The sequence below is a fragment of the Dinoponera quadriceps genome, unplaced genomic scaffold, assembly GCF_001313825.1.
Source record: "Dinoponera quadriceps isolate SergipeBrazil2010 unplaced genomic scaffold, ASM131382v1 scaffold823, whole genome shotgun sequence".
NCBI lineage: Eukaryota > Metazoa > Arthropoda > Insecta > Hymenoptera > Formicidae > Dinoponera > Dinoponera quadriceps.
Window position 1 is genome coordinate 1 of NW_014555144.1, and position 18,592 is coordinate 18,592.

Here is an 18,592-nt window from a genome sequence, read left to right on the forward strand (position 1 = left end):
TATATAATAAATATAATATTATGATATAATGCAAAACAGAGAACACGGTATTTTTAATACAAGAAGTTGTAGCATACGCATACATACACAGATATCAAATTTAAGGGAACGGTTAAAATGAAATTATCAACGATAATGGCATAATTTCCTGCGTTCCACAGATAATGAGACATGGAGAACGGACACCTTTGTTGAAAGAAACCTATCCTAATGACCCGTATAAACTGTCGGATTATGAACTGTTGGACTTCGGTCAATTGACCAATGTAAGTATATCTCACTTGAGTTGATGTTGACCTGTATTCGTAGTTGCGATATCAAATCAGCCTCACATAAGAGGTCAGAATTTAAAGTGACTTTTACCAAACTCCCAATTAATCAACATCCCAATTAAGCATCCCAATTAAGCAACTCCCAATTAATCAACCGATAATAATAAGAAATACCAATCACCAATTTTCAATTTTGTAATGTGTCGTTCGACAATAATCGAGATTAATAAATTCCATCTATATTAGCAAGATAGAACATTTGAGACTAATAACAATTTTAAATCGTTGTGATTAACTTAATTGGACTTTGATGAACGTCCTTTTTAGTCCTACACCTAAATCTGTGTGTAAGTCATGTAATATACGTGACATTATTAACTGAAAAAAAAAAAACTAACGTCTCATGTGAATTTTATATACACGTATAATCACACGTGTGACACCATTGCTTAATTTGGCTTCCGGGATAATCCCGACGCTTCATGTGTACATTCCAATGCACTTCCTCAAGTAGAGGGAACTCTCCGTGAAAGACGCGGTACTAACTGAAGGAATGAAGTTAATCATTTTTCCACATCGCAGAAGCTAAAAATATCGTGGCATTATTAACTGAGAAACTCATGTCTAATTTTAAACTTAAATCTGAAATAAGAGACAATTTCAAGTAACGAGCGTTAATACAAACATCATGTTTGACAAATTAATTTTTTAATCTTCAGCTCATCCTTAAACGAGACAGCACGTATCACTTTCTTACGTTACATGATGTACGAGGGTTGATCTAGAAATAAGATTCCCATCAATTTTACAAATAGACAACATTGTTTATTCTCATAGAAATTTACATCGTTGGAAAGATGAAACTTTGCTCTATTTTTCTACGCATTTTTGTAGACGGTGCTCCAATTTCTGTATCCCAATGTCATAAAACTCCACCGCCAACCCGTTGAAGAAGCGTTTCACCTCTTCATCGTCGCTCCGGAAGCATTGGCCACCCAAGTGTTCACATTATCACTTGTTCTCCAAGTTAAAGGAACACTTGGGTGGCCAACGCTTCCGGAGCGACGATGAAGAGGTGAAACGCTTCCTCAACGGGTTGGCGGCGGAGTTTTACGATATTGGGAAACAAAAATTGGAGCACCGTCTACAAAAATGCGTAGAAAAATAGAGCAAAGTTTCATCTTTCCAACGATGTAAATTTCTATGAGAATAAACAATGTTGTCTATTTGTAAAATTGATGGGAACCTTATTTCTGGATCAACCCTCGTATTCCGGTATATCGCTGTTATGCTGCTCAAGATTGTGCAGTAATTTGCAGTCGTCTTATCCTTTTGTGTTTAATCGCTCGTTCGTGTGTCGGGGACGCTTCTCTATTTCTGTCTCTGTTCGAGCGAACGTTCGTCGTTTATTCTGGCTTTTCAATCGGTCCAACCCCGCGATTTGATGGAATGTGTAATATATGTATGACAACTTGCGGATTATATAAATATAAATTATAATATAAATTATAATATAAATTAATCGTGTGATATGTTGCAAGATTATATCTCGCGCGATAACATTATCAATTATCATTATAAGATATATATCACTTCATGAGCTCACGCTTAGAGGAAAAGCTTTCTTCTCGCAACATAAATACTGACAAAACATCATCTTATCTTTCTTTAACATATAATGAGCAGAGGAGAAGATGGTTATTAAGACGCCTTATTTACATTTTGTTTGTTTTTTTTTTTTCGGAAAAAACATTATTTGGGAAAAATTAATTTTTTGACGTAATAAAGCTGTCATGGTCGTTTTTAAAGACGTAAATTTCTTGCGTCTTTGTGTGTCTCCGAAAAAAAATGTCTTTTTCGATTTTCCCCACCGAGTTTTATTTTCCCGGAAAAATAACAATAACTATTAAAATCAATAGTTACAAACCATTTACCGTTATTATTATGATTCGATCGAACCATACATAACCTAGATTAAGTATCGACATCACTCCGATGTATTTATGACTGCTGGAGTTTTATTTAAAGGCAACACAGTCCAGTTCTTTTGGATTAGCCTTCGCATTAAAATCTAAAACGAACTTTATTTACTTACGGCAAATGAATCACAAGGAAGACGTAATTTTTCAGAAAGGGAAAATGACGGAGTATCGGCTCGGGACGATGCTGCGGCATATGTATGGCCATTTTCTAGGCTCGATCTATCATCCACGGGACGTCTACGCTATCAGCACGGACATCGATCGCACAAAGTTGTCCTTGGAGTTAACTTTGGCAGGGTTGTACCCTCCGCACGAAGCTCAACAGTGGCATCCGGATGTGAAGTGGCTCGGCATTCCCATTCACTACACACCGCAGAAAGTGGACATAGTGATGAAACCGCAACAATGTCCAGTGTCGGTATCCTTGTTTGTTACATCAGGAGCTTGCGAAGGTTCTCTTTGGGTTATTTCTCTCGCTAATAGCAAAAAAGCAATGCATACTTTGTATACGTTACATTTTATGCTTCGAGTATCTTATTTACTTTTATGTTCTTAACTATAACTTATTTAGAAAAAGTTTATGATATAAAATTATATATTATGTTATTAATATATATATATATATATATATATATACTTTATGATTTATTGAATTTATATTTCTAATTTATTAATAATTATAATTTATTTTCATAGTTATCATCGTTATCTACTACTTTTCGCTGACTTTCAGGCAATTATCTGATTCCGTGTTCGGAAAATGACTTATTCTTCGAAATAATAGTCTCCATCGAACATTTGCAAGCTCCTGATATAACGATGTAATAAATTTTGTGAATCAAGTGTCTTTACAAACTTCGCGCAGACTTAACATTAACTATTTGTAAATTGTAAATTACCGCCTGTCTCGATAATTTTGCGACAAAACTCATCGTCGAGGAGCGCGCGAAGGAGTTTTTTCAGTTCCTCACGAAATTCTATTCTTTACAGTTACAAAGCAGCTTTGAAGGAGGTGAGGAACAGGAGTGAGGTTCGCGATCAAATCGCGCCCTATCACGACTTCTTCGAGTTCTTAAGCGAGAAAACTGGACTGACCATCACAGAGCCGATTCACGTTTACGATCTCTCCGGTGGATTAATAGCGCAGGTGATCCGCACGCTAATCAACGTAGACACATAGTTACATATAGTTGTGAAATTACTCGTTATTTGTAACGCCGTTACTTTTTATCTTCTTTTTCAATCATGATTTAATAACGACGTGTATAATCGTTATCTTCGTTAGTACGCGATAAGGCTTATATATTTTTTAATAACAACGGTAACAAATGCAATTGTTAATTTGCGCACGTATAACACCAGTTTCCGAAAGTGACGCGTTACCTCCTAACTCTGTCAAATATTGCGTGTAGTTAAGAGAAGAATGATTTTAACGTGTCATGTAAAATCTTTTTTCTCTAACGATTTTGAATAGGTGGGCATCTACGCGTAATATTTAACAGGTTAAAGTAATACGTTATATCCAAATCTGCATATATGACGGAAGATATACGTGATTCATGAGAATCACGGATGATCCAGGAGACAGATCGTTCTCGAGTATCACTTTCATCAGACCCGTCGCGACAGTCAAGAATTATTTTCAATTATTTCCACTCTTTTCAGAGATCTATGAATCTATCGTTGCCGGAGTGGTGCACCGACGAGGTATACCAGAAGATAGAGGAACTCATCTTGCTGGAGTACGATTTACTCTCGTATACGACCGAATTGAAGCGGTTGAACGGAGGCTTCCTCGTGAAGAGTTTCATCAACAACATGAACCCGAGGAACGGCAACAAGCCTACGCGGAAGATATACATTTACAGCGGCCACGAGATAAACATCGCATCGTTTGCCAGGGCTCATAACATAACAGACCCGATAATACCGAATTTCGGATCGGCGTTCATCGTCGAGAAGCTGCGGGACGAGAAGCAGAATTTTTACGTCAGAGTAATTATCGGACACGATTACGCACAACCACCGTCTAATCGAACTAAATTAAGCTAGTCTATCCACAGTCGACTTCACATTCAGTTATCACTTCTTCCGCAAGTGCGTCCGTTTATAATCTCCACAGTTTATTTTACATAGCTATAATTAGGTGCAATGTATACAATTTATATGGCACGCACGTCTGACACTGTGTGCTTTATCGTGAAATCGCAGTGCGCTTGGAAGTCGTCGGATGCATGTTCGTTTGAATTTCATTCATGGTAACGCAGATTTTCTTGAATATTATTAATATTAAGGCTCGTTCGCTGCGATCCTCCTGCAAGTTTGCCCGTCTCCGGGTAATGTTAGTAATGCGCAACATTACTAAAATATTGACGATCTTTCGGTCTCTGTCGATAGATTCACTATTGGACCGGTCTTACGCAGCAACTTATCACCAGAAAACTGGAACAGTGCGATGAGATCTGTCCTATGGACACCTACCTGAAGCTCATGCGCGCTGTGATACCGTCGGATGCGGAGGCGTCTTGCTTGTGGGACAACATAACCAAGGAGGAAATGTTGCAGCTCCACGCCGAAAAATTGTACCTCAATTAAATCAACCTTCACCATGTGTTACTTTCTTTTTCCGCGCTGTGGAAAACCAAGGGATGCCGCATCTCGACGGTCGATGATCTGACTTTATTTCCTACAACGTGTCCCGCGTATCGGTTTTCGTGGAAAGATTCTCGGGTGAATTGCGAAGAAGATTAGTCGTCTCTCTCTTCTCCCATAAATGTAATCGGCGCTGATTCGGCGCCAGATAGATCAAGTCACATGCAATTAACGTATTTTACCTCAAAGTGTTTCCGCATTTTGTACCGCGCACTTCATTCTATAATAAATATATAATACTTTATTTTTAAGCAAGTGACTGCTCGAAACAGGAAATAAGCGAATAATTCGACGGAATATCGACAGACAATGATAATAATCGTATAAATGCTTCGTGGCTTGCTGGGCGATGACGTCTTCGATATATAATAAATACAAGGCAAGGAAAGAACGGAGAGAAACCTGACGATATCGGAGACGAGATCACCCGGAAGCACAGTGGGAACCTCGTAGCCCCGCGGGGCAAACTTCCGTCGACCCTCGCTGTGATGCACCGATGTTGAGTAGTTGAGACCCGCTTTGAACAATGATTCGACGATGTGACGATGAGCGAGTGAATGGAATGGATTAACGACCGACTTATGCGAAGGAAATAATATCACGGTGGCATAGGAGGGAGGTTTGGGGGGGGGGGGGGGCGCGAACGTTTCAACGTTCGAAGTATCGTCGTTTTTACCACCCGGTGTTTCAGTCTCGGTGATCAGGGCGGCACGTCATTACACTTCACCGCCGCGTCTCGTTTCTGTTCGTTTTTAACAAATTGTACAGCATCTCCTGCACCGCGGCCGGATACGGCACATTGGCGTAATCCGGAGTTTTCCTCTTGTCGCAGATGATTTCGTTCTCGAGCGGGATCAGCTTTTCCGTCAGGTCTAAGAACTTGTCGAACGGACAGAGCACTTCGCAGCCGGGGATCGTGAGTTCCTTGATGACCGGCGGGATACCCAGATAATACAACAGCTGGAAATAAACGGCGGAGTAATGAGTGACCGCGATAATTCTGTGGTTCACGTGTCGCGTTGGCGACCGACGGGCGACGGTTGGATTCGTACGGTGACTTTGCGCGTAAGAAAGAAGAAACGAAAGGGAAATTATAGGTCGAAGAGCGATAGAAGCGAAATGGTAAATGGTTTGGGTTTTTATCTCAATTTCTCTCGGTCTCCTTTCTTCCTGTCCCGTGGAAAAAAAGATTTCCTTTATCTCCTTATCGTGATTACTGCAAATGTATTATACCAAAGGATGATTCCCGCTAAATAAATAAATAAGTAAAATAAACATTACGTTGATATTACAATTTTCCACGCAACGATGTAACCGTCGCAACATGTGTCGCGAATTTTCATTATTGAGTGAGAAATTATAACGTTGATGCGATCTTACTTGTTGTTTACCAGGCGGCCTGTTTAGGTTCGTGTGATTTTGAGAATTGGAGAATTTCAAGAAGAATGTTTCAGGAGTGATTTAGGGATCAATGGGGCGCGCTTTAACGTGCGCTTGTAGGGCAATAAAAGAAAGGGCGATAAAAAACAACGATGGAGGAAGGGGACGGATGGTGACGAAGAGGAAACGTGTTCGCTCGTTCCGATCGGGATTATGCCGCGTGTTTCTCTCGGATTAAGAAGAAGGCTGAGAGTTATGTAGTTCCGTCAACATTCGCGCTGACCGTACGGAATGAAAAATTAACGCGAACGTCGAGTCTTCCCGTCGGACTGATCGCACCGTCGCTAACTCGATACTTGTTGTTCGAGAACACACTCACCTTTACGTAATAATCGAAACCTATTTGCAGCAATTCTATGATAATCGCGCTGGAGTACTCAGGCACGTGCGTCTCGTACACTTCGAGCGCTTTCAGTAGGGCCGCGATGTTGGTCTCATGGCCACCGTACAAGTAAATCTTGGCGGGCGATGCGCCGTTCTGCGTTTTTATCATGTTGTCCGTCATAGCGCGAATCAGCGGGCCTGGAAAGGAATCAGCGGGATTCTTCGTTCAGTCGAATGTTGGAAGGTTTATCGGTCGAAGACCGATCGTTTTTTCTACCTTCGATCCTTCGTTGCGACTAATCGAATATCAATCGAATCGATGAACGGACCGATTTGGACGACGACGCGCGCTCGTGTAAATAACTCGCTAATGTGTGTATTATCCGGAGAAATGGCGAAACTTTCGATACGAGGAAGGATCGAGGCGAATGTTTCTTACCGGCGAACAATTTCTTGAGCTTGTCGTTTTTACTGGAAATATCGTAGGACGCTATGGTCGCGTCGAACAGCTGACCGCTGGGGAAATAATCGTAGACCCACTCGGGAAGGGGCAATCCCAGGGAGGACTCCGCTATGAAAGTGTGATAGAGGTAGTAGTAGTCCAAGGAGGGTCTCTCCAGTTTCTTGCCGGTCAGCTTCATCAAGCTGCTCCTCAAGTCCTTAAACTGATCCAACATACTCTGCACTTCCGGCGATTCCAGCACCCGTTCGTACTCGTCGAGGTATCTGTGAAACGAAGGGACTCTGGTAAATCCCGAGCGAATCTCGAATTTTAATTTGAACTTTCGACCTACCTAGAAAGTAAAGTACGGGAGGTAAAAGAATTTTACCTCGGCAAGTAACATTCGTTGTTTGATTTATTTTTATCTTTTTCTTATTCGAAAATTCGGTAGTACCCTATTTGTACTTACTCGGGACATTCGTCGGCCAGAATGAGACCGTCGTCTACGCGCGGCGTGTACGACGCCGGGATCGGCTGCCAATTGAGCCACTTGTTCCACCGTTGAACAACCGGCGGCGGATACAAGCCTGCGAGAACAAGTTGCAAGGACATCTTTGTTCGATCGTAGTCCGAGCTGCGTGCCACCAAGTCTTTCGGTACGTATACCTTACTCAGATAACCGTCGTATCTGGCGCGCAAAACTTGACCCAAATTATACTCGCGTCTCTTGCCGGCCTGTGAAAATTCATGGGAATTCAACGGGGAGCCGAAATCGACTCCTACTAAGGAGACTTCAATTTACAGTTTTATATCTTCTTCCGTATAAGGCACGAACGCTACAGTTCCTTTCCGCCGAGAGGAATCGCCGCGTTTCAGCGTTTCTCTCCTATTAATTCATCACAGGACTTTCCGGTTATTTTCAGTTCTGCTATTTCCTTTTTTCTTTTTTTTTCTCGATGGATAACGAATGAAGAGATGGGATGACGTTACTCACTAAAGTCAGTTGTCCGAGACCCGTCGGATAGAAGGAATAATTCAGATACGGGTCGTTCGGATACATCTCGAATCCGTTGTTATCGGGCGTTCGGTCGCCGTGTCGGAACACCTGCGAGAGAGTTAAATACAAATTATCGAGACACAAGAAGGAAGGGTATGAAACGAGTAATCAATAAAATAATATTAATAATCCAAATAATGATAACGAGCGCGGATAAAATAGTCGATTAGATCGGTATTTCGGATACTCAGAAACGAACTTAACGATTCCTTCGATTTGCATATCGCAAATGCGCCTCCCCGAAGTAGTTGTCCAATTGTTCTCTAATAAGAATGAACGAGCGTATCTAATTAATACTCACCACGTTAACTAATTTGAGGGCGTTGAGCGTCGTGGAATTCGCCATTAGAATGCTCGAGCTCAGACCGATCACCGCGACGATCGACAGGTAATTGCAGAAATTGCGAGGTAGGATCATCCTGCGGGCCGGAAACTGTAATGCGTTCGAGGACGATGTGATTAGGCATTGCTCGAAAATAAAACAAGTGTCGTAAGAACCGCCGCTTTAACAATAAGCCGGAAAAGACGATCCTTCCAGCGCGATCTAAATCTTAATTAGCCATAAAAAGAAGAAAATGTATATTTTTTTATAATTCTCAAATGAACGAAATATTATAAAAAGTATCAAATATAAAAATATTAAAGTATCAAATTTACACGCTCGCGCGTTAAAAATAGAATTAACAAAATAAATAGGACAGGCGCTCGTGATATACAGTCAAACAAGAGAATATTAGATAAATTATGGCAAGCAAGGAATACAAATTCAATCAAATCAAGACTGAAAGTTTTCCAAGAAGATTATAAAATTCCCGTTTACGTGTTGGAATATCTATTCTAGATTTAAGACTAATCTCTTTTTTCCCCGTGCAAGAAACGAACGTATCGAGAATGAAACGGAGAGGATCGAGACCGAAGCGTACTTGTGATGCGTGTTCAGTGTTACGACAGGACGATCAGGCGTAGATCTTCGATCGAATCGCGATCTTCTCGGTGGTCTTCCTCGGCCGGTGGTGGCTTCGATCGCCAAGTGATGATCCGTCGCTCTTGCTTGCACCGGATCGCGAGAATTAATATGGAACACTGACCCTTCGCGCTCGGCGACATTACGCTTTTAAGGTGTAAGAGAGCGCATCAGCGGCGACTCCCCTCCTCCCGACGACACTTCCTATCCGTTTTATCGGGCCGTCGCGGACGGACGTCACGTAGCACGAACCTATTCGTCTCAGGAAAACGTTAAACCACACGAAAAACACATGGCCGCGAGGAGATATCCGCGAAGGCCAGGTCTCCCCGACGACGACGACAGCACGCGGCGACGACGGAGGAGGACGCTCCGTCGGCCCCCGTCGGCGAATTTAATTGCGCACGTTGCGACGACATTACGAAAGAATCGCGCGTTACGCGCGGAACTTGTATCACGGAATATCCTGGGAATGCGGAATATATCTGTCTTTTTTTTTCTTCTTCTATGCGTCACACATGGCAGTGACGCATGGAAAAAAATCCCCTGCTTGGGGACTAGACGAAAACTCGGTTCTACACAGAGGAAAAGGTTTCTTGAGATTTTTAGTATTTCTATTTATTTGACTAAAATTTGTTTCACAGAAACAATATGTACGAAGTATTATTTGTTTGAATAACAATTTTATCGTCTCATTCGAGAAAACTATTATTTAACAGGAAGGACGCTATTATTTGAAATAATATCTCTTAACCGAATGAAATATTATTTCGTTGCAATAAATATGGTTACAATAATATTTACGAAAAAATGGAACAAATAATTTCTCTGTAAGAAAATTAGCTTTCGTTTCAAAGGAATGTTTTATTTAAAATAAAGATACATATTTGTTGAAAAGTCTAACAATTGTATTTATTAATCGAAACATTCGTTTTTTTTAGATTTTATGCCAATGATGAAATTTGTTTGGATGCAATGAAATTTATTAAATTTGAAAAAATCTTTTTCTCAGAGTAGAAGGATTCTAAAACCCCGCTTGACGAATAGAATTTAATTAGTCGATCATGATGAAGAAATCTTTGCTCTTTTCGTCCTGGTCAATTAAATGCTACTCTACTTGTCGAGCAGGGTTTTGAAACGCAGCCCTGCGGGAGGTCTCGACTCGGCCTATTGCTTTCGATCATGTCAGCCGAGTTTTTATACAGTTGAATGCTCACACGAGAATGTTATCAGTCATGACAACAGAAATACCACTTCTTGTAACTGATTTTTCATTTCTCTTACCGAGTTTTCATCTGATCTTCGTTATTCTGTTCGCAGGAACCAAGTTCTTCTTTTCTGTGTGTGAACAATGTGGCTGTTGCATCAAAACTCGGTTGGGACAATTAAAGGTGATTGACTGAGTAGAAATCTCCTATACAGATCTATTTTTACACAGAGGAAAAGATCATTCCATTGCTAGAAGAAAAGCGATTGCTCAGTTTAATTAGCTTCTTTTAAGTAAGTGTTATTTTCAGAAAAGAATATTTTCTTAATAATAGTCTATATATATATATATATATATATATATATATATATATATACTTGTCGAAGTTTAAAAAAGTTGTCATTGTCATTTTAAAAGTATCTTAAACAGTACGTACTTAGTAGAAGTTAAACAGTACAGACTTTGGCGATTATCATTTACAGCTGAATGTCGAGACGGATGTTTCCGATCGCGATGACATAGATATCACTTTTCGTCCCCGAATTTTCGTCCGGTCTTGTCGAATTGAATGAGAACCGGATGTGAATTTAGCGACGAGATACGATATCTCTTCTACCGCGGCCGAAAATATTCGTCTGAACACTCGGTTGCATTAAGACAGTCGAGATAAATGAGAGGGAGAGAAAGAGAGAGAGAGAGAAAGAGAAAGAACAATTAACCGAGTAGAAACTTTTCACGGGAGTCTTCTTGTTCCTACAAGAAGAAAAGCCATGTTTGCGTCTGACCTCCAGACTGATTTCTTTACGCGACACGGTCTTATCGCGCGGAGAAGAAATGTCAGTTCTCGCAACTGAGTAGCTGAGAAAAAGAAAGATCATGTATGAGATTTGTTCGTATATGACTATATATAATCACATCCATAACGAAGAAATACGGTTGTTTACAAATTATATGCAAATACAATCGAAGTAAATCCTTCTGACAGCACATTCTGATATTGACATTTAATAACCAGTTAATAACCACATATATGGGCAAAATTCGTACATGATTTTATGTAATTATATATAATCATATATAATTATTTTTTTAAAGACCAGACGAAAACTCAGTAACGAGGTACGTTGCTTCTGCTACTACGTATCGTACATTGTCCGAGTCAGGAAGGGATTGCAATACTTTTTTTCTAGAGTTTTGATACATATATCCGATAGAAGAGTTCATTTTTTATTTTCAATTTACATTTTCTTATCGCATGAGAGACACTTTGCGAAACTTATCGAAAAAAAGTGTTACAATCTTTTTATGACTGGCCACGTATAAAAGAACAGGTTTTACGCGGCAATTAAGATAGACATTACTGCGAATGTATAAATAAGTCGTCTTATGTTTGAAGAATGTTACTGCCAATGAAGCTCAGACGACAAATATTATATAATCCGCGAAGCGTATTAAATGCTCCGTTCTTGTGTTTATATTATCTTTCTGGGCATTTTCTTGCTTATATAAAAGACGCAGAGAGCGTCAGCGTTATGTAAAGTAATAATTCGCACTTACATCACGTTTACGGCTCGATATTGTATTAAGATAACACTAATGATAGCAATAATGGTAACTAACGATATGATATTTAAATATATTGCACACAGAAAAACATATGCTGCATTCAAGCAAATGTTACTTGTATCAAGTATTTCGTAAGTTTATATATCCGCATATACGTGTCATAAGTTCATCATAAGCATCAAATTTATTCAAAATATATTTAAAAATGTATCCAAGTATATTCTAAATCCCAGTAAGTTTAATATACTTCAATCAAGAATATCGAACTAAAATAAGCTTTGTTTTGTTTTTTATTCAAATTAATCTTGAATTTAACCTTTCTTCGATAAAGTTTCAATATCCTCGAAAAGAGAATAAATTTTTCTTTCCAGTACGTGATAATGAGCCTCTATAAAATTTGTTATAAATATATTTCAAGACTGTTTTAAGACTATTTTAAGATTATTTCACATGAAGTAAATATTTTTGCTGAAGATAACTGTAACTTGATAACTCCAACTGTATAAGAAGAAAGGTAAACTAAGTGTAATCGCTAAGAAGAGCGATTACACTTAGTTTACCTTTCTTCTTAGCGATTAGATAGACACTTAGATATTTTTCTCTGTGTAGGAAGTTATCGAGGAACATCTGTGAATTTTAATGAAGTTCGGTTAAAATACTGTGTGTGTGACGCAGTGTCTCGATGATGGCACGATGATGGTACGGGTTATTCGAAAGATTAATCGACGATATCATGCGTATAAATAATACACGTGCGCGATTGCAGAATAATCGCCAGCGAAACAGAGAATTGTTCGATTCGCATGTGCGAATCTAAAGCCTGGTCTACGTAGTTCGCAAAACGCGAGAATGCAGATTGCGAACGCAGGCACAAGATAATATTATTTTTCTGGGCATTTTCTTGCTTATATAAAAGACGCAGAGAGCGCCAGCGTTATGTAATATAATAATTCGCATTTATATCGCGTTTACGGCTCGATATTGTATTAAGATAACACTAATGATAGCAGTGATGGTAACTAACGATATGATATTTAAATATATTGCACACCAAAAATACATGCTGCATCCAAGCAAATGTTACTTGTATCAAGCATCTCGTAAGTTTATATATCCGCATATACATGCCATAAATTCATCATAAGCATCAAGCTCATTAGCGCTTTGCATTATCCGATCATCATCTTGTGTACGCGTTTACGACTTATGTCTTGCGTTCCGCCACCTATATAGATCATGCTTAACGCGAATTACTTGCAGTTTTTACCATTTCCGCGGGAAAGACTGAATGTTCGCTGAAATTAATACACACATGCAATTCTGTGCGAGAATTATTCCTCATTAAAATGCAAATAATACGTTAAATCGCGATATTAGCGTTTCAGACATGGGAGCGGCGATGTAAAAAGCGTTAAATGTAACGTGATAATTGTTATCCTGCGAGTTTCAGGTTCTGCGTGTAATAGCTGAAAGAACGTTTCTAAATATAAAAACATGAAAGGATAGTTATGTATCGACACACGTGCGCGTGTTCTACAACATTTTTTGATTTTTTCGCGTGACATATCGGCAAGTACGTCGCGTGACATATCGGCAAGTTCGTCATATACGTGGTATTCGCGCGATTTTATCGAATCGTTTATTTCTTTACGGTCTTTCTCGAAGATATGGGCGAGAAATAAAATTTCCACGTAAAATTTCGCCCCCGGTTTTATTGTTTCAGCGTCAAAATAAGTTGCTCAAGATTGGGAAGGAAGAGACGTTTTCACTTTTTGATCGGTCTGATCAATTTTCACGTGCAGGATGACGGGAAGTACGATTAACTGGCGAGATAAAAATGCGATATCGATTAAATAAAAAATCGACTAAGAAAAGAAGAGATACACAACTGCTTGCGATGTATTGTTGCACCTGCACAAAAAGTTATGTCACGAAAAGTCGGCTAATAAACTATCTTATATTTCTTCCGATTGTCGTTTCGAAGTATATAAGTAACACCGCATAAAGTGTTCTTTTCTAGTGCGCAAACGCGATAAGGATTAATTCGCAGATAATATGCGTGCGTATTGCGCACGAACATTATGCAAAACTCTGACGTGGGATATCGCAATCGCAATTGCTCCTTGCAGTAATATGGCGATCAGCCGTTTATTTTCACTCGTTAAGCAAAATCGTTTACAGAATGTTCAACGTCACGAAAACGTCGCGTGAAGAACCGCGGGGGGAAATTCGCTAAAACAAAATTCGCGATTTCGCGACCCCGAGTTGAAATTTTGACCTTGGCATTTTTAAATTAAAAAGTAAAACTTTTAATTTTAACGTAATATCGAGTAACTCCGGTATTTATGCCACAGAAATCGGATAAAATAGAAAGAGTCGGAATAATTTATTGCTCAAGATAGCGTTAAAATTAAATCTCTAAAATTAAAAGTTAAAGAGAGAAATCTAATGAATGTCGGTATCGTCAGAGTAGGTTTCTTAATAGTCTATAGGCTGTCTAACGGAACGCAAGCTATCTCTAAGAGCGCCAAAGTGGCATCGAAATCTCGACTCGGGATGTTTCGAGTCGCTCTGCAACTTGGTGGGACTTGGCGGGAACAGTTCTCAGACCGCAATCAGACGCCTCGGAGGATGTAGATAACTCGCATTCACATGATTTGCGCCGTGCAAATCCGCACGAGGGCCGGTATAAATCATGAAATCGTGACGATCTTCGTGAAAACATGAAGAAATGAGCGGCACTTACGCGGAGCGGAGAATTTACAATTAAACGAGAGAGAGAGAGAGAGAGAGAGAGAGATCTGAAAGCCAACAGACTAATCTCACGGGATTTTGTTGTGCGCAGATAAATGTTGGCGAGCGGCAAACGTTCGCGATTCGACGGTAATTACGCGTTACCTCCGATCGAGAGCTGAAAGAATCATGTAAAGGACTTTTTCTTTCTACGAGAAGCGTCCCGTGATCTATAATAAATCAACGCACTTTGCTCGATTATTATCGAACAATTCATGTTTATCTTTGCTCCGCGATTCGATATCATCTCTTGTGCTCTGTTAATTAACATAATTAACGGGAGACCAGCGAACGCTTCTGTCGACTGCCGTGCCGCTGCGCAAACACAGCTACTCGTCGCCCAAAACAGCGGTCGTCACGTCGCGGTCCGTGTGTTCCTAACTACGAAATTTTATTTCACTAAAGTAATAATATTACATTAACATACATATTTTCATCCTGAAAGAAATTCATCTGAGAGAAATGAGAAAATGAATAAATTTTCTTCAAGCCATAGCTTTTCATGAGAAAGCATTTTTTAAAATCTTATTCTATCTTATGTTTATATCTATTCAGATAAAAGAATTTAGATTTAAGTAAACACCTTGTTAGTATCTTTATACTTGAATAAAACCGTCATACTTGATATATTTCCTCTCCCAGTGTAGTTCTAATCATCAACACTGCAATAACATTTACCGGAAAAAAAAGAAAACAAAAACGGTTTTCCCGACTATATAATTGTTTCGCTATGCAATGTATCGTCGCAAGAATGAACACTCTATTTCCCGGGGAAAATGGAAAAGAGAGAATCACTCACGGAGTCGTGTACGGTTGGGAATGCCCGAGATATTCACGCGACTCGAACGTGTTTCCGGATTCCCCCTCGGCTGCAACTACGACGTTCATCGCGTGAAAAACCGAAACGCCACGTGGCCTGAGAGTCACTGTTGCGTATCGCGCAATCTGACTTTCAGATATATTTGCTATCTCTCGATCGCGAAGAGCGGACATACGGCGACTGACGCGAGTCTGCAGAAGACGAGAGCTTAAATCTACGGGAAATCCAAGAGGTTCCTTTTGTCCTCTTCCGTAACGATCCCATCGGATTTATCCGTCGACTCGTTCCCGCCACTTCGCTCACGGACGAGCAATCGATTAATCAACGATGTTAATCGATCGATCGATGAAAAATCGAGCGGTTCCCAGTTTCATTCAAAGGCCATCTGCCCACCGTCGACGGAACGGACAAACGCATTGCCATCGCGTTATCAGGACACCGCTTTAACGAGCGTCCTCCTTGCACGGTTAACGAGTAATTGTCTGCAATTGCTTATACGCTTGAGTTAGCGAGTTGACAATGCATAAACACGCAGGTAATATATATATATATATATATATATATATATATATACGTGACATGAGAGAAAGAATTAGAGCGACGTTCCAGACGTGTACTTCGAAATAATGCATCACATTCGCGGGAAAATGATGGAAAATGATATTGCGCCATTGCGAGGTACGGCAACCGTCTCTAAAAACCGAAATTACTTCCCGGAACGAGACTCGACGGTCGCTTATCATTGTGTCGGGGAACGTGATACTTATCACGAAGCGTAATCAACATTACATATTGTTGTTGAGGCGATCGCGCTCGCGGTTTACCGCTGACGACGCGTCGCGTGCGCGTCACGTGCGGAATGCTCGACATCGTCCGTAATTTTAGCATAGACGCGATGTCTATGCCAATATTATGAGAGGCTGACACGTGTGAATGAGCTGTATTAATTATGGAGCCGCATTAATTACCGAAATTCGCGGCGTGATAACGCTCGCGAGCGGATGTTTAACGGCTGCTCCTCTCCTCAAACATCATTAAATAACGATTCGTCGTCTTTATTAGCGAGCGTCGTGCCGAATTGGATTCCAGATATGCAATGAACACATGTCATTTCTGAATATATCGGGATATTATTATCGACTGACACTAACTCTTTTTTAATCTCCGCTCGCTCGTCGTCTCTAATGACTGACAATTGATAATGTTGGTCTTCGCGGCGTGTGCTTTTCAGAAGCATCGAAGTCTCCTCGATCCCCCTCTTTCGGGAGACTTACAGGACGTACAATATTCTATTACGCACGTGCACTTGCCGCTAAATGCTGACGATTAAGATAGAATTAATGAGGAGTAATAAGCTCTCTTAACATAGCCTCGTGCGTTAAAACCGCATGCATAAATATATATCTGCTGAATACGAATATATAACCGCTGCTAAATATATACAGAGTGAAGCATTAAGTATTATCGTTTTGAATTTCTTAGAAAGAAATAAAAATATTGCGTTAACCGCTACATGTTAGATGAACAAAGCTTGCGTTTGCAAGAGATGTTCGAAGAAATAGGTCAATAGTATTAATGCGAATTCTGCTGAATAAAATGAATATTTAATAAGTGTTTCTCCTACTCTCTTTCTTTCTCTCTCTCTCTCTCTCTCTCTCAAGGTGACTCTCACTAATCTCGGTCAACCAACAATCAACCGACGGTTGACTTAACGGAATCGACCGATCGCACTGATCATTTCAATGCGATCGTTTCAACTAATCGGCAACAATTAGCATGTTCACTACTAGGGAAGTTCGTTTGGAAAACGTACCCCGTAGATCAACCTGTATTTTTTATGTGTAATTATGAAAAACGGACTTAATTTATTTGCGGTGACACGAGGTCTGTTTTCTATTTCTAGATGCGCTGCTTTGCACCAGTTTTCTTTTCCTCCCTTTTTTAAAACTTGATGGGAAAGAGAGGAAAATAGAATGAGTGCAAGTTAGTGTAGCCAGTGCATAGAAAGAAAAATGATCGCAGGTATGTGACGCTGGTAGCGAACGTGTCAAAAGGCGACTATTGAGAATCACGAAATAATAATAAGAAAAGAAATTAACAAAAAATTGTGAAATTTAATGTCGGAGAGGAGCAAACGCAAAATGTATCGTGGCGCTCGATAAGGCACATGTTTTATTAAAGATCAACAACGTCCCGTGTTCTCGACTCGGTGTCGTTTGTTTGCCGAGTTAATGCCAAACACAATCTCGGCATCTCGCGGCAATCTCAAGTCACTTAATTGTTATCGTCGGACGAGCGTAAACAAATGGCAGGTTGGTAGGTAATTAGGTAGATAGGATACAGTCAAACGAACGCCAGCAAGGAGGATCGCAGTTGTACGGCGGTTGTACTGTCGCACGGCGTTCGTATGGGATCTTTCTTTCTCCGAGGAGGAAACGCGGTCGGCCGAACAGGTGAGCTCGATTTTCGGAAAATTCCGGAGAAATCGCGCGACTCCGCGAATCGTCTGAATCGCGGATCTCTGTAAAGAGCACGATATTTTGTCCAGATTAAACCTGTCCTATGATACATCGGTATTGTCGGATCGTCGCTTCACAGGTGATAAAACAAGCCGTGCAGTATGTGAAGACGTAGAACTGAAGATGATGAATATACGGTCTGACTATCCAGGTAGAACGTTACGTACGTTTAAAGAAACTGACATACAGCGGGAATTTCAAATGCTCGCGCTCGAACTCGTCGGATCAAACGTCGGAGGACGATTCGCGAGGTCGCGCGAATTTCGATAACGCGCGTCCTAAATAAGCGCGCCCGAGCCGGTCTATATTTATCAGCTAAACCATAATTGCGATTATGCGGGTTTTTTTTTCTCGCACCCTCTCGCGGTGAGTGCAGCCGCGGCGGCGGTAGATCGAATAATCTCTGTGGATGTGGACGAAACGGAAGAGAATTCTTATCGCGAGTCACACACCGACACTCTTACATAACATCGCGGAAGTTACAGCCACGTCGTCGTCCGGTTCTCCGCGTATTCGTACATCCTCGGACTAACTCCTGGTTTAATTAATCGCTC

General features: G+C 40.4%; 2 protein-coding genes across 2 annotated transcripts; one reads left to right on the forward strand and one right to left on the reverse strand.

Annotated features, from left to right (window-relative positions):
- The first annotated feature begins 72 nt into the window (after positions 1 to 72).
- LOC106743103 (venom acid phosphatase Acph-1-like) lies at positions 73 to 5,157 on the forward strand. The gene is made up of 5 exons (XM_014616641.1): positions 73 to 266; positions 2,403 to 2,668; positions 3,245 to 3,401; positions 3,920 to 4,249; positions 4,652 to 5,157. Exons 1-5 carry the CDS (start codon positions 165 to 167, stop codon positions 4,847 to 4,849), a joined length of 1,053 nt encoding a protein of 350 aa, XP_014472127.1. The 5' UTR covers positions 73 to 164; the 3' UTR covers positions 4,850 to 5,157.
- On the reverse strand, positions 5,121 to 9,327 carry LOC106743102 (venom acid phosphatase Acph-1-like). The gene is made up of 7 exons (XM_014616640.1): positions 9,093 to 9,327; positions 8,471 to 8,602; positions 8,107 to 8,217; positions 7,582 to 7,847; positions 7,110 to 7,396; positions 6,666 to 6,868; positions 5,121 to 5,866 (listed from the first exon to the last, which is right to left on the reverse strand). Exons 2-7 carry the CDS (start codon positions 8,585 to 8,587, stop codon positions 5,630 to 5,632), a joined length of 1,221 nt encoding a protein of 406 aa, XP_014472126.1. The 5' UTR covers positions 8,588 to 8,602; positions 9,093 to 9,327; the 3' UTR covers positions 5,121 to 5,629.
- Positions 9,328 to 18,592: the final 9,265 nt, after the last annotated feature.

Bases quoted from the DNA above. Each gene is read 5' to 3' on its own strand.
- LOC106743103 (XM_014616641.1), top strand. From the start codon at position 165: ATGAGACATGGAGAACGGACACCTTTGTTGAAAGAAACCTATCCTAAT. The intron at 2,669-3,244 runs GTCGGTATCCTT...TATTCTTTACAG, and splicing joins AAACCGCAACAATGTCCAGT to TTACAAAGCAGCTTTGAAGG. The intron at 3,402-3,919 runs GTGATCCGCACG...CACTCTTTTCAG, and splicing joins CCGGTGGATTAATAGCGCAG to AGATCTATGAATCTATCGTT.
- LOC106743102 (XM_014616640.1), bottom strand. From the start codon at position 8,587: ATGATCCTACCTCGCAATTTCTGCAATTACCTGTCGATCGTCGCGGTG. The intron at 8,218-8,470 runs GTGAGTATTAAT...ACTCTCTCGCAG, and splicing joins CCCTCAAATTAGTTAACGTG to GTGTTCCGACACGGCGACCG. The intron at 6,869-7,109 runs GTAAGAAACATT...ATTCCTTTCCAG, and splicing joins GCTCAAGAAATTGTTCGCCG to GCCCGCTGATTCGCGCTATG.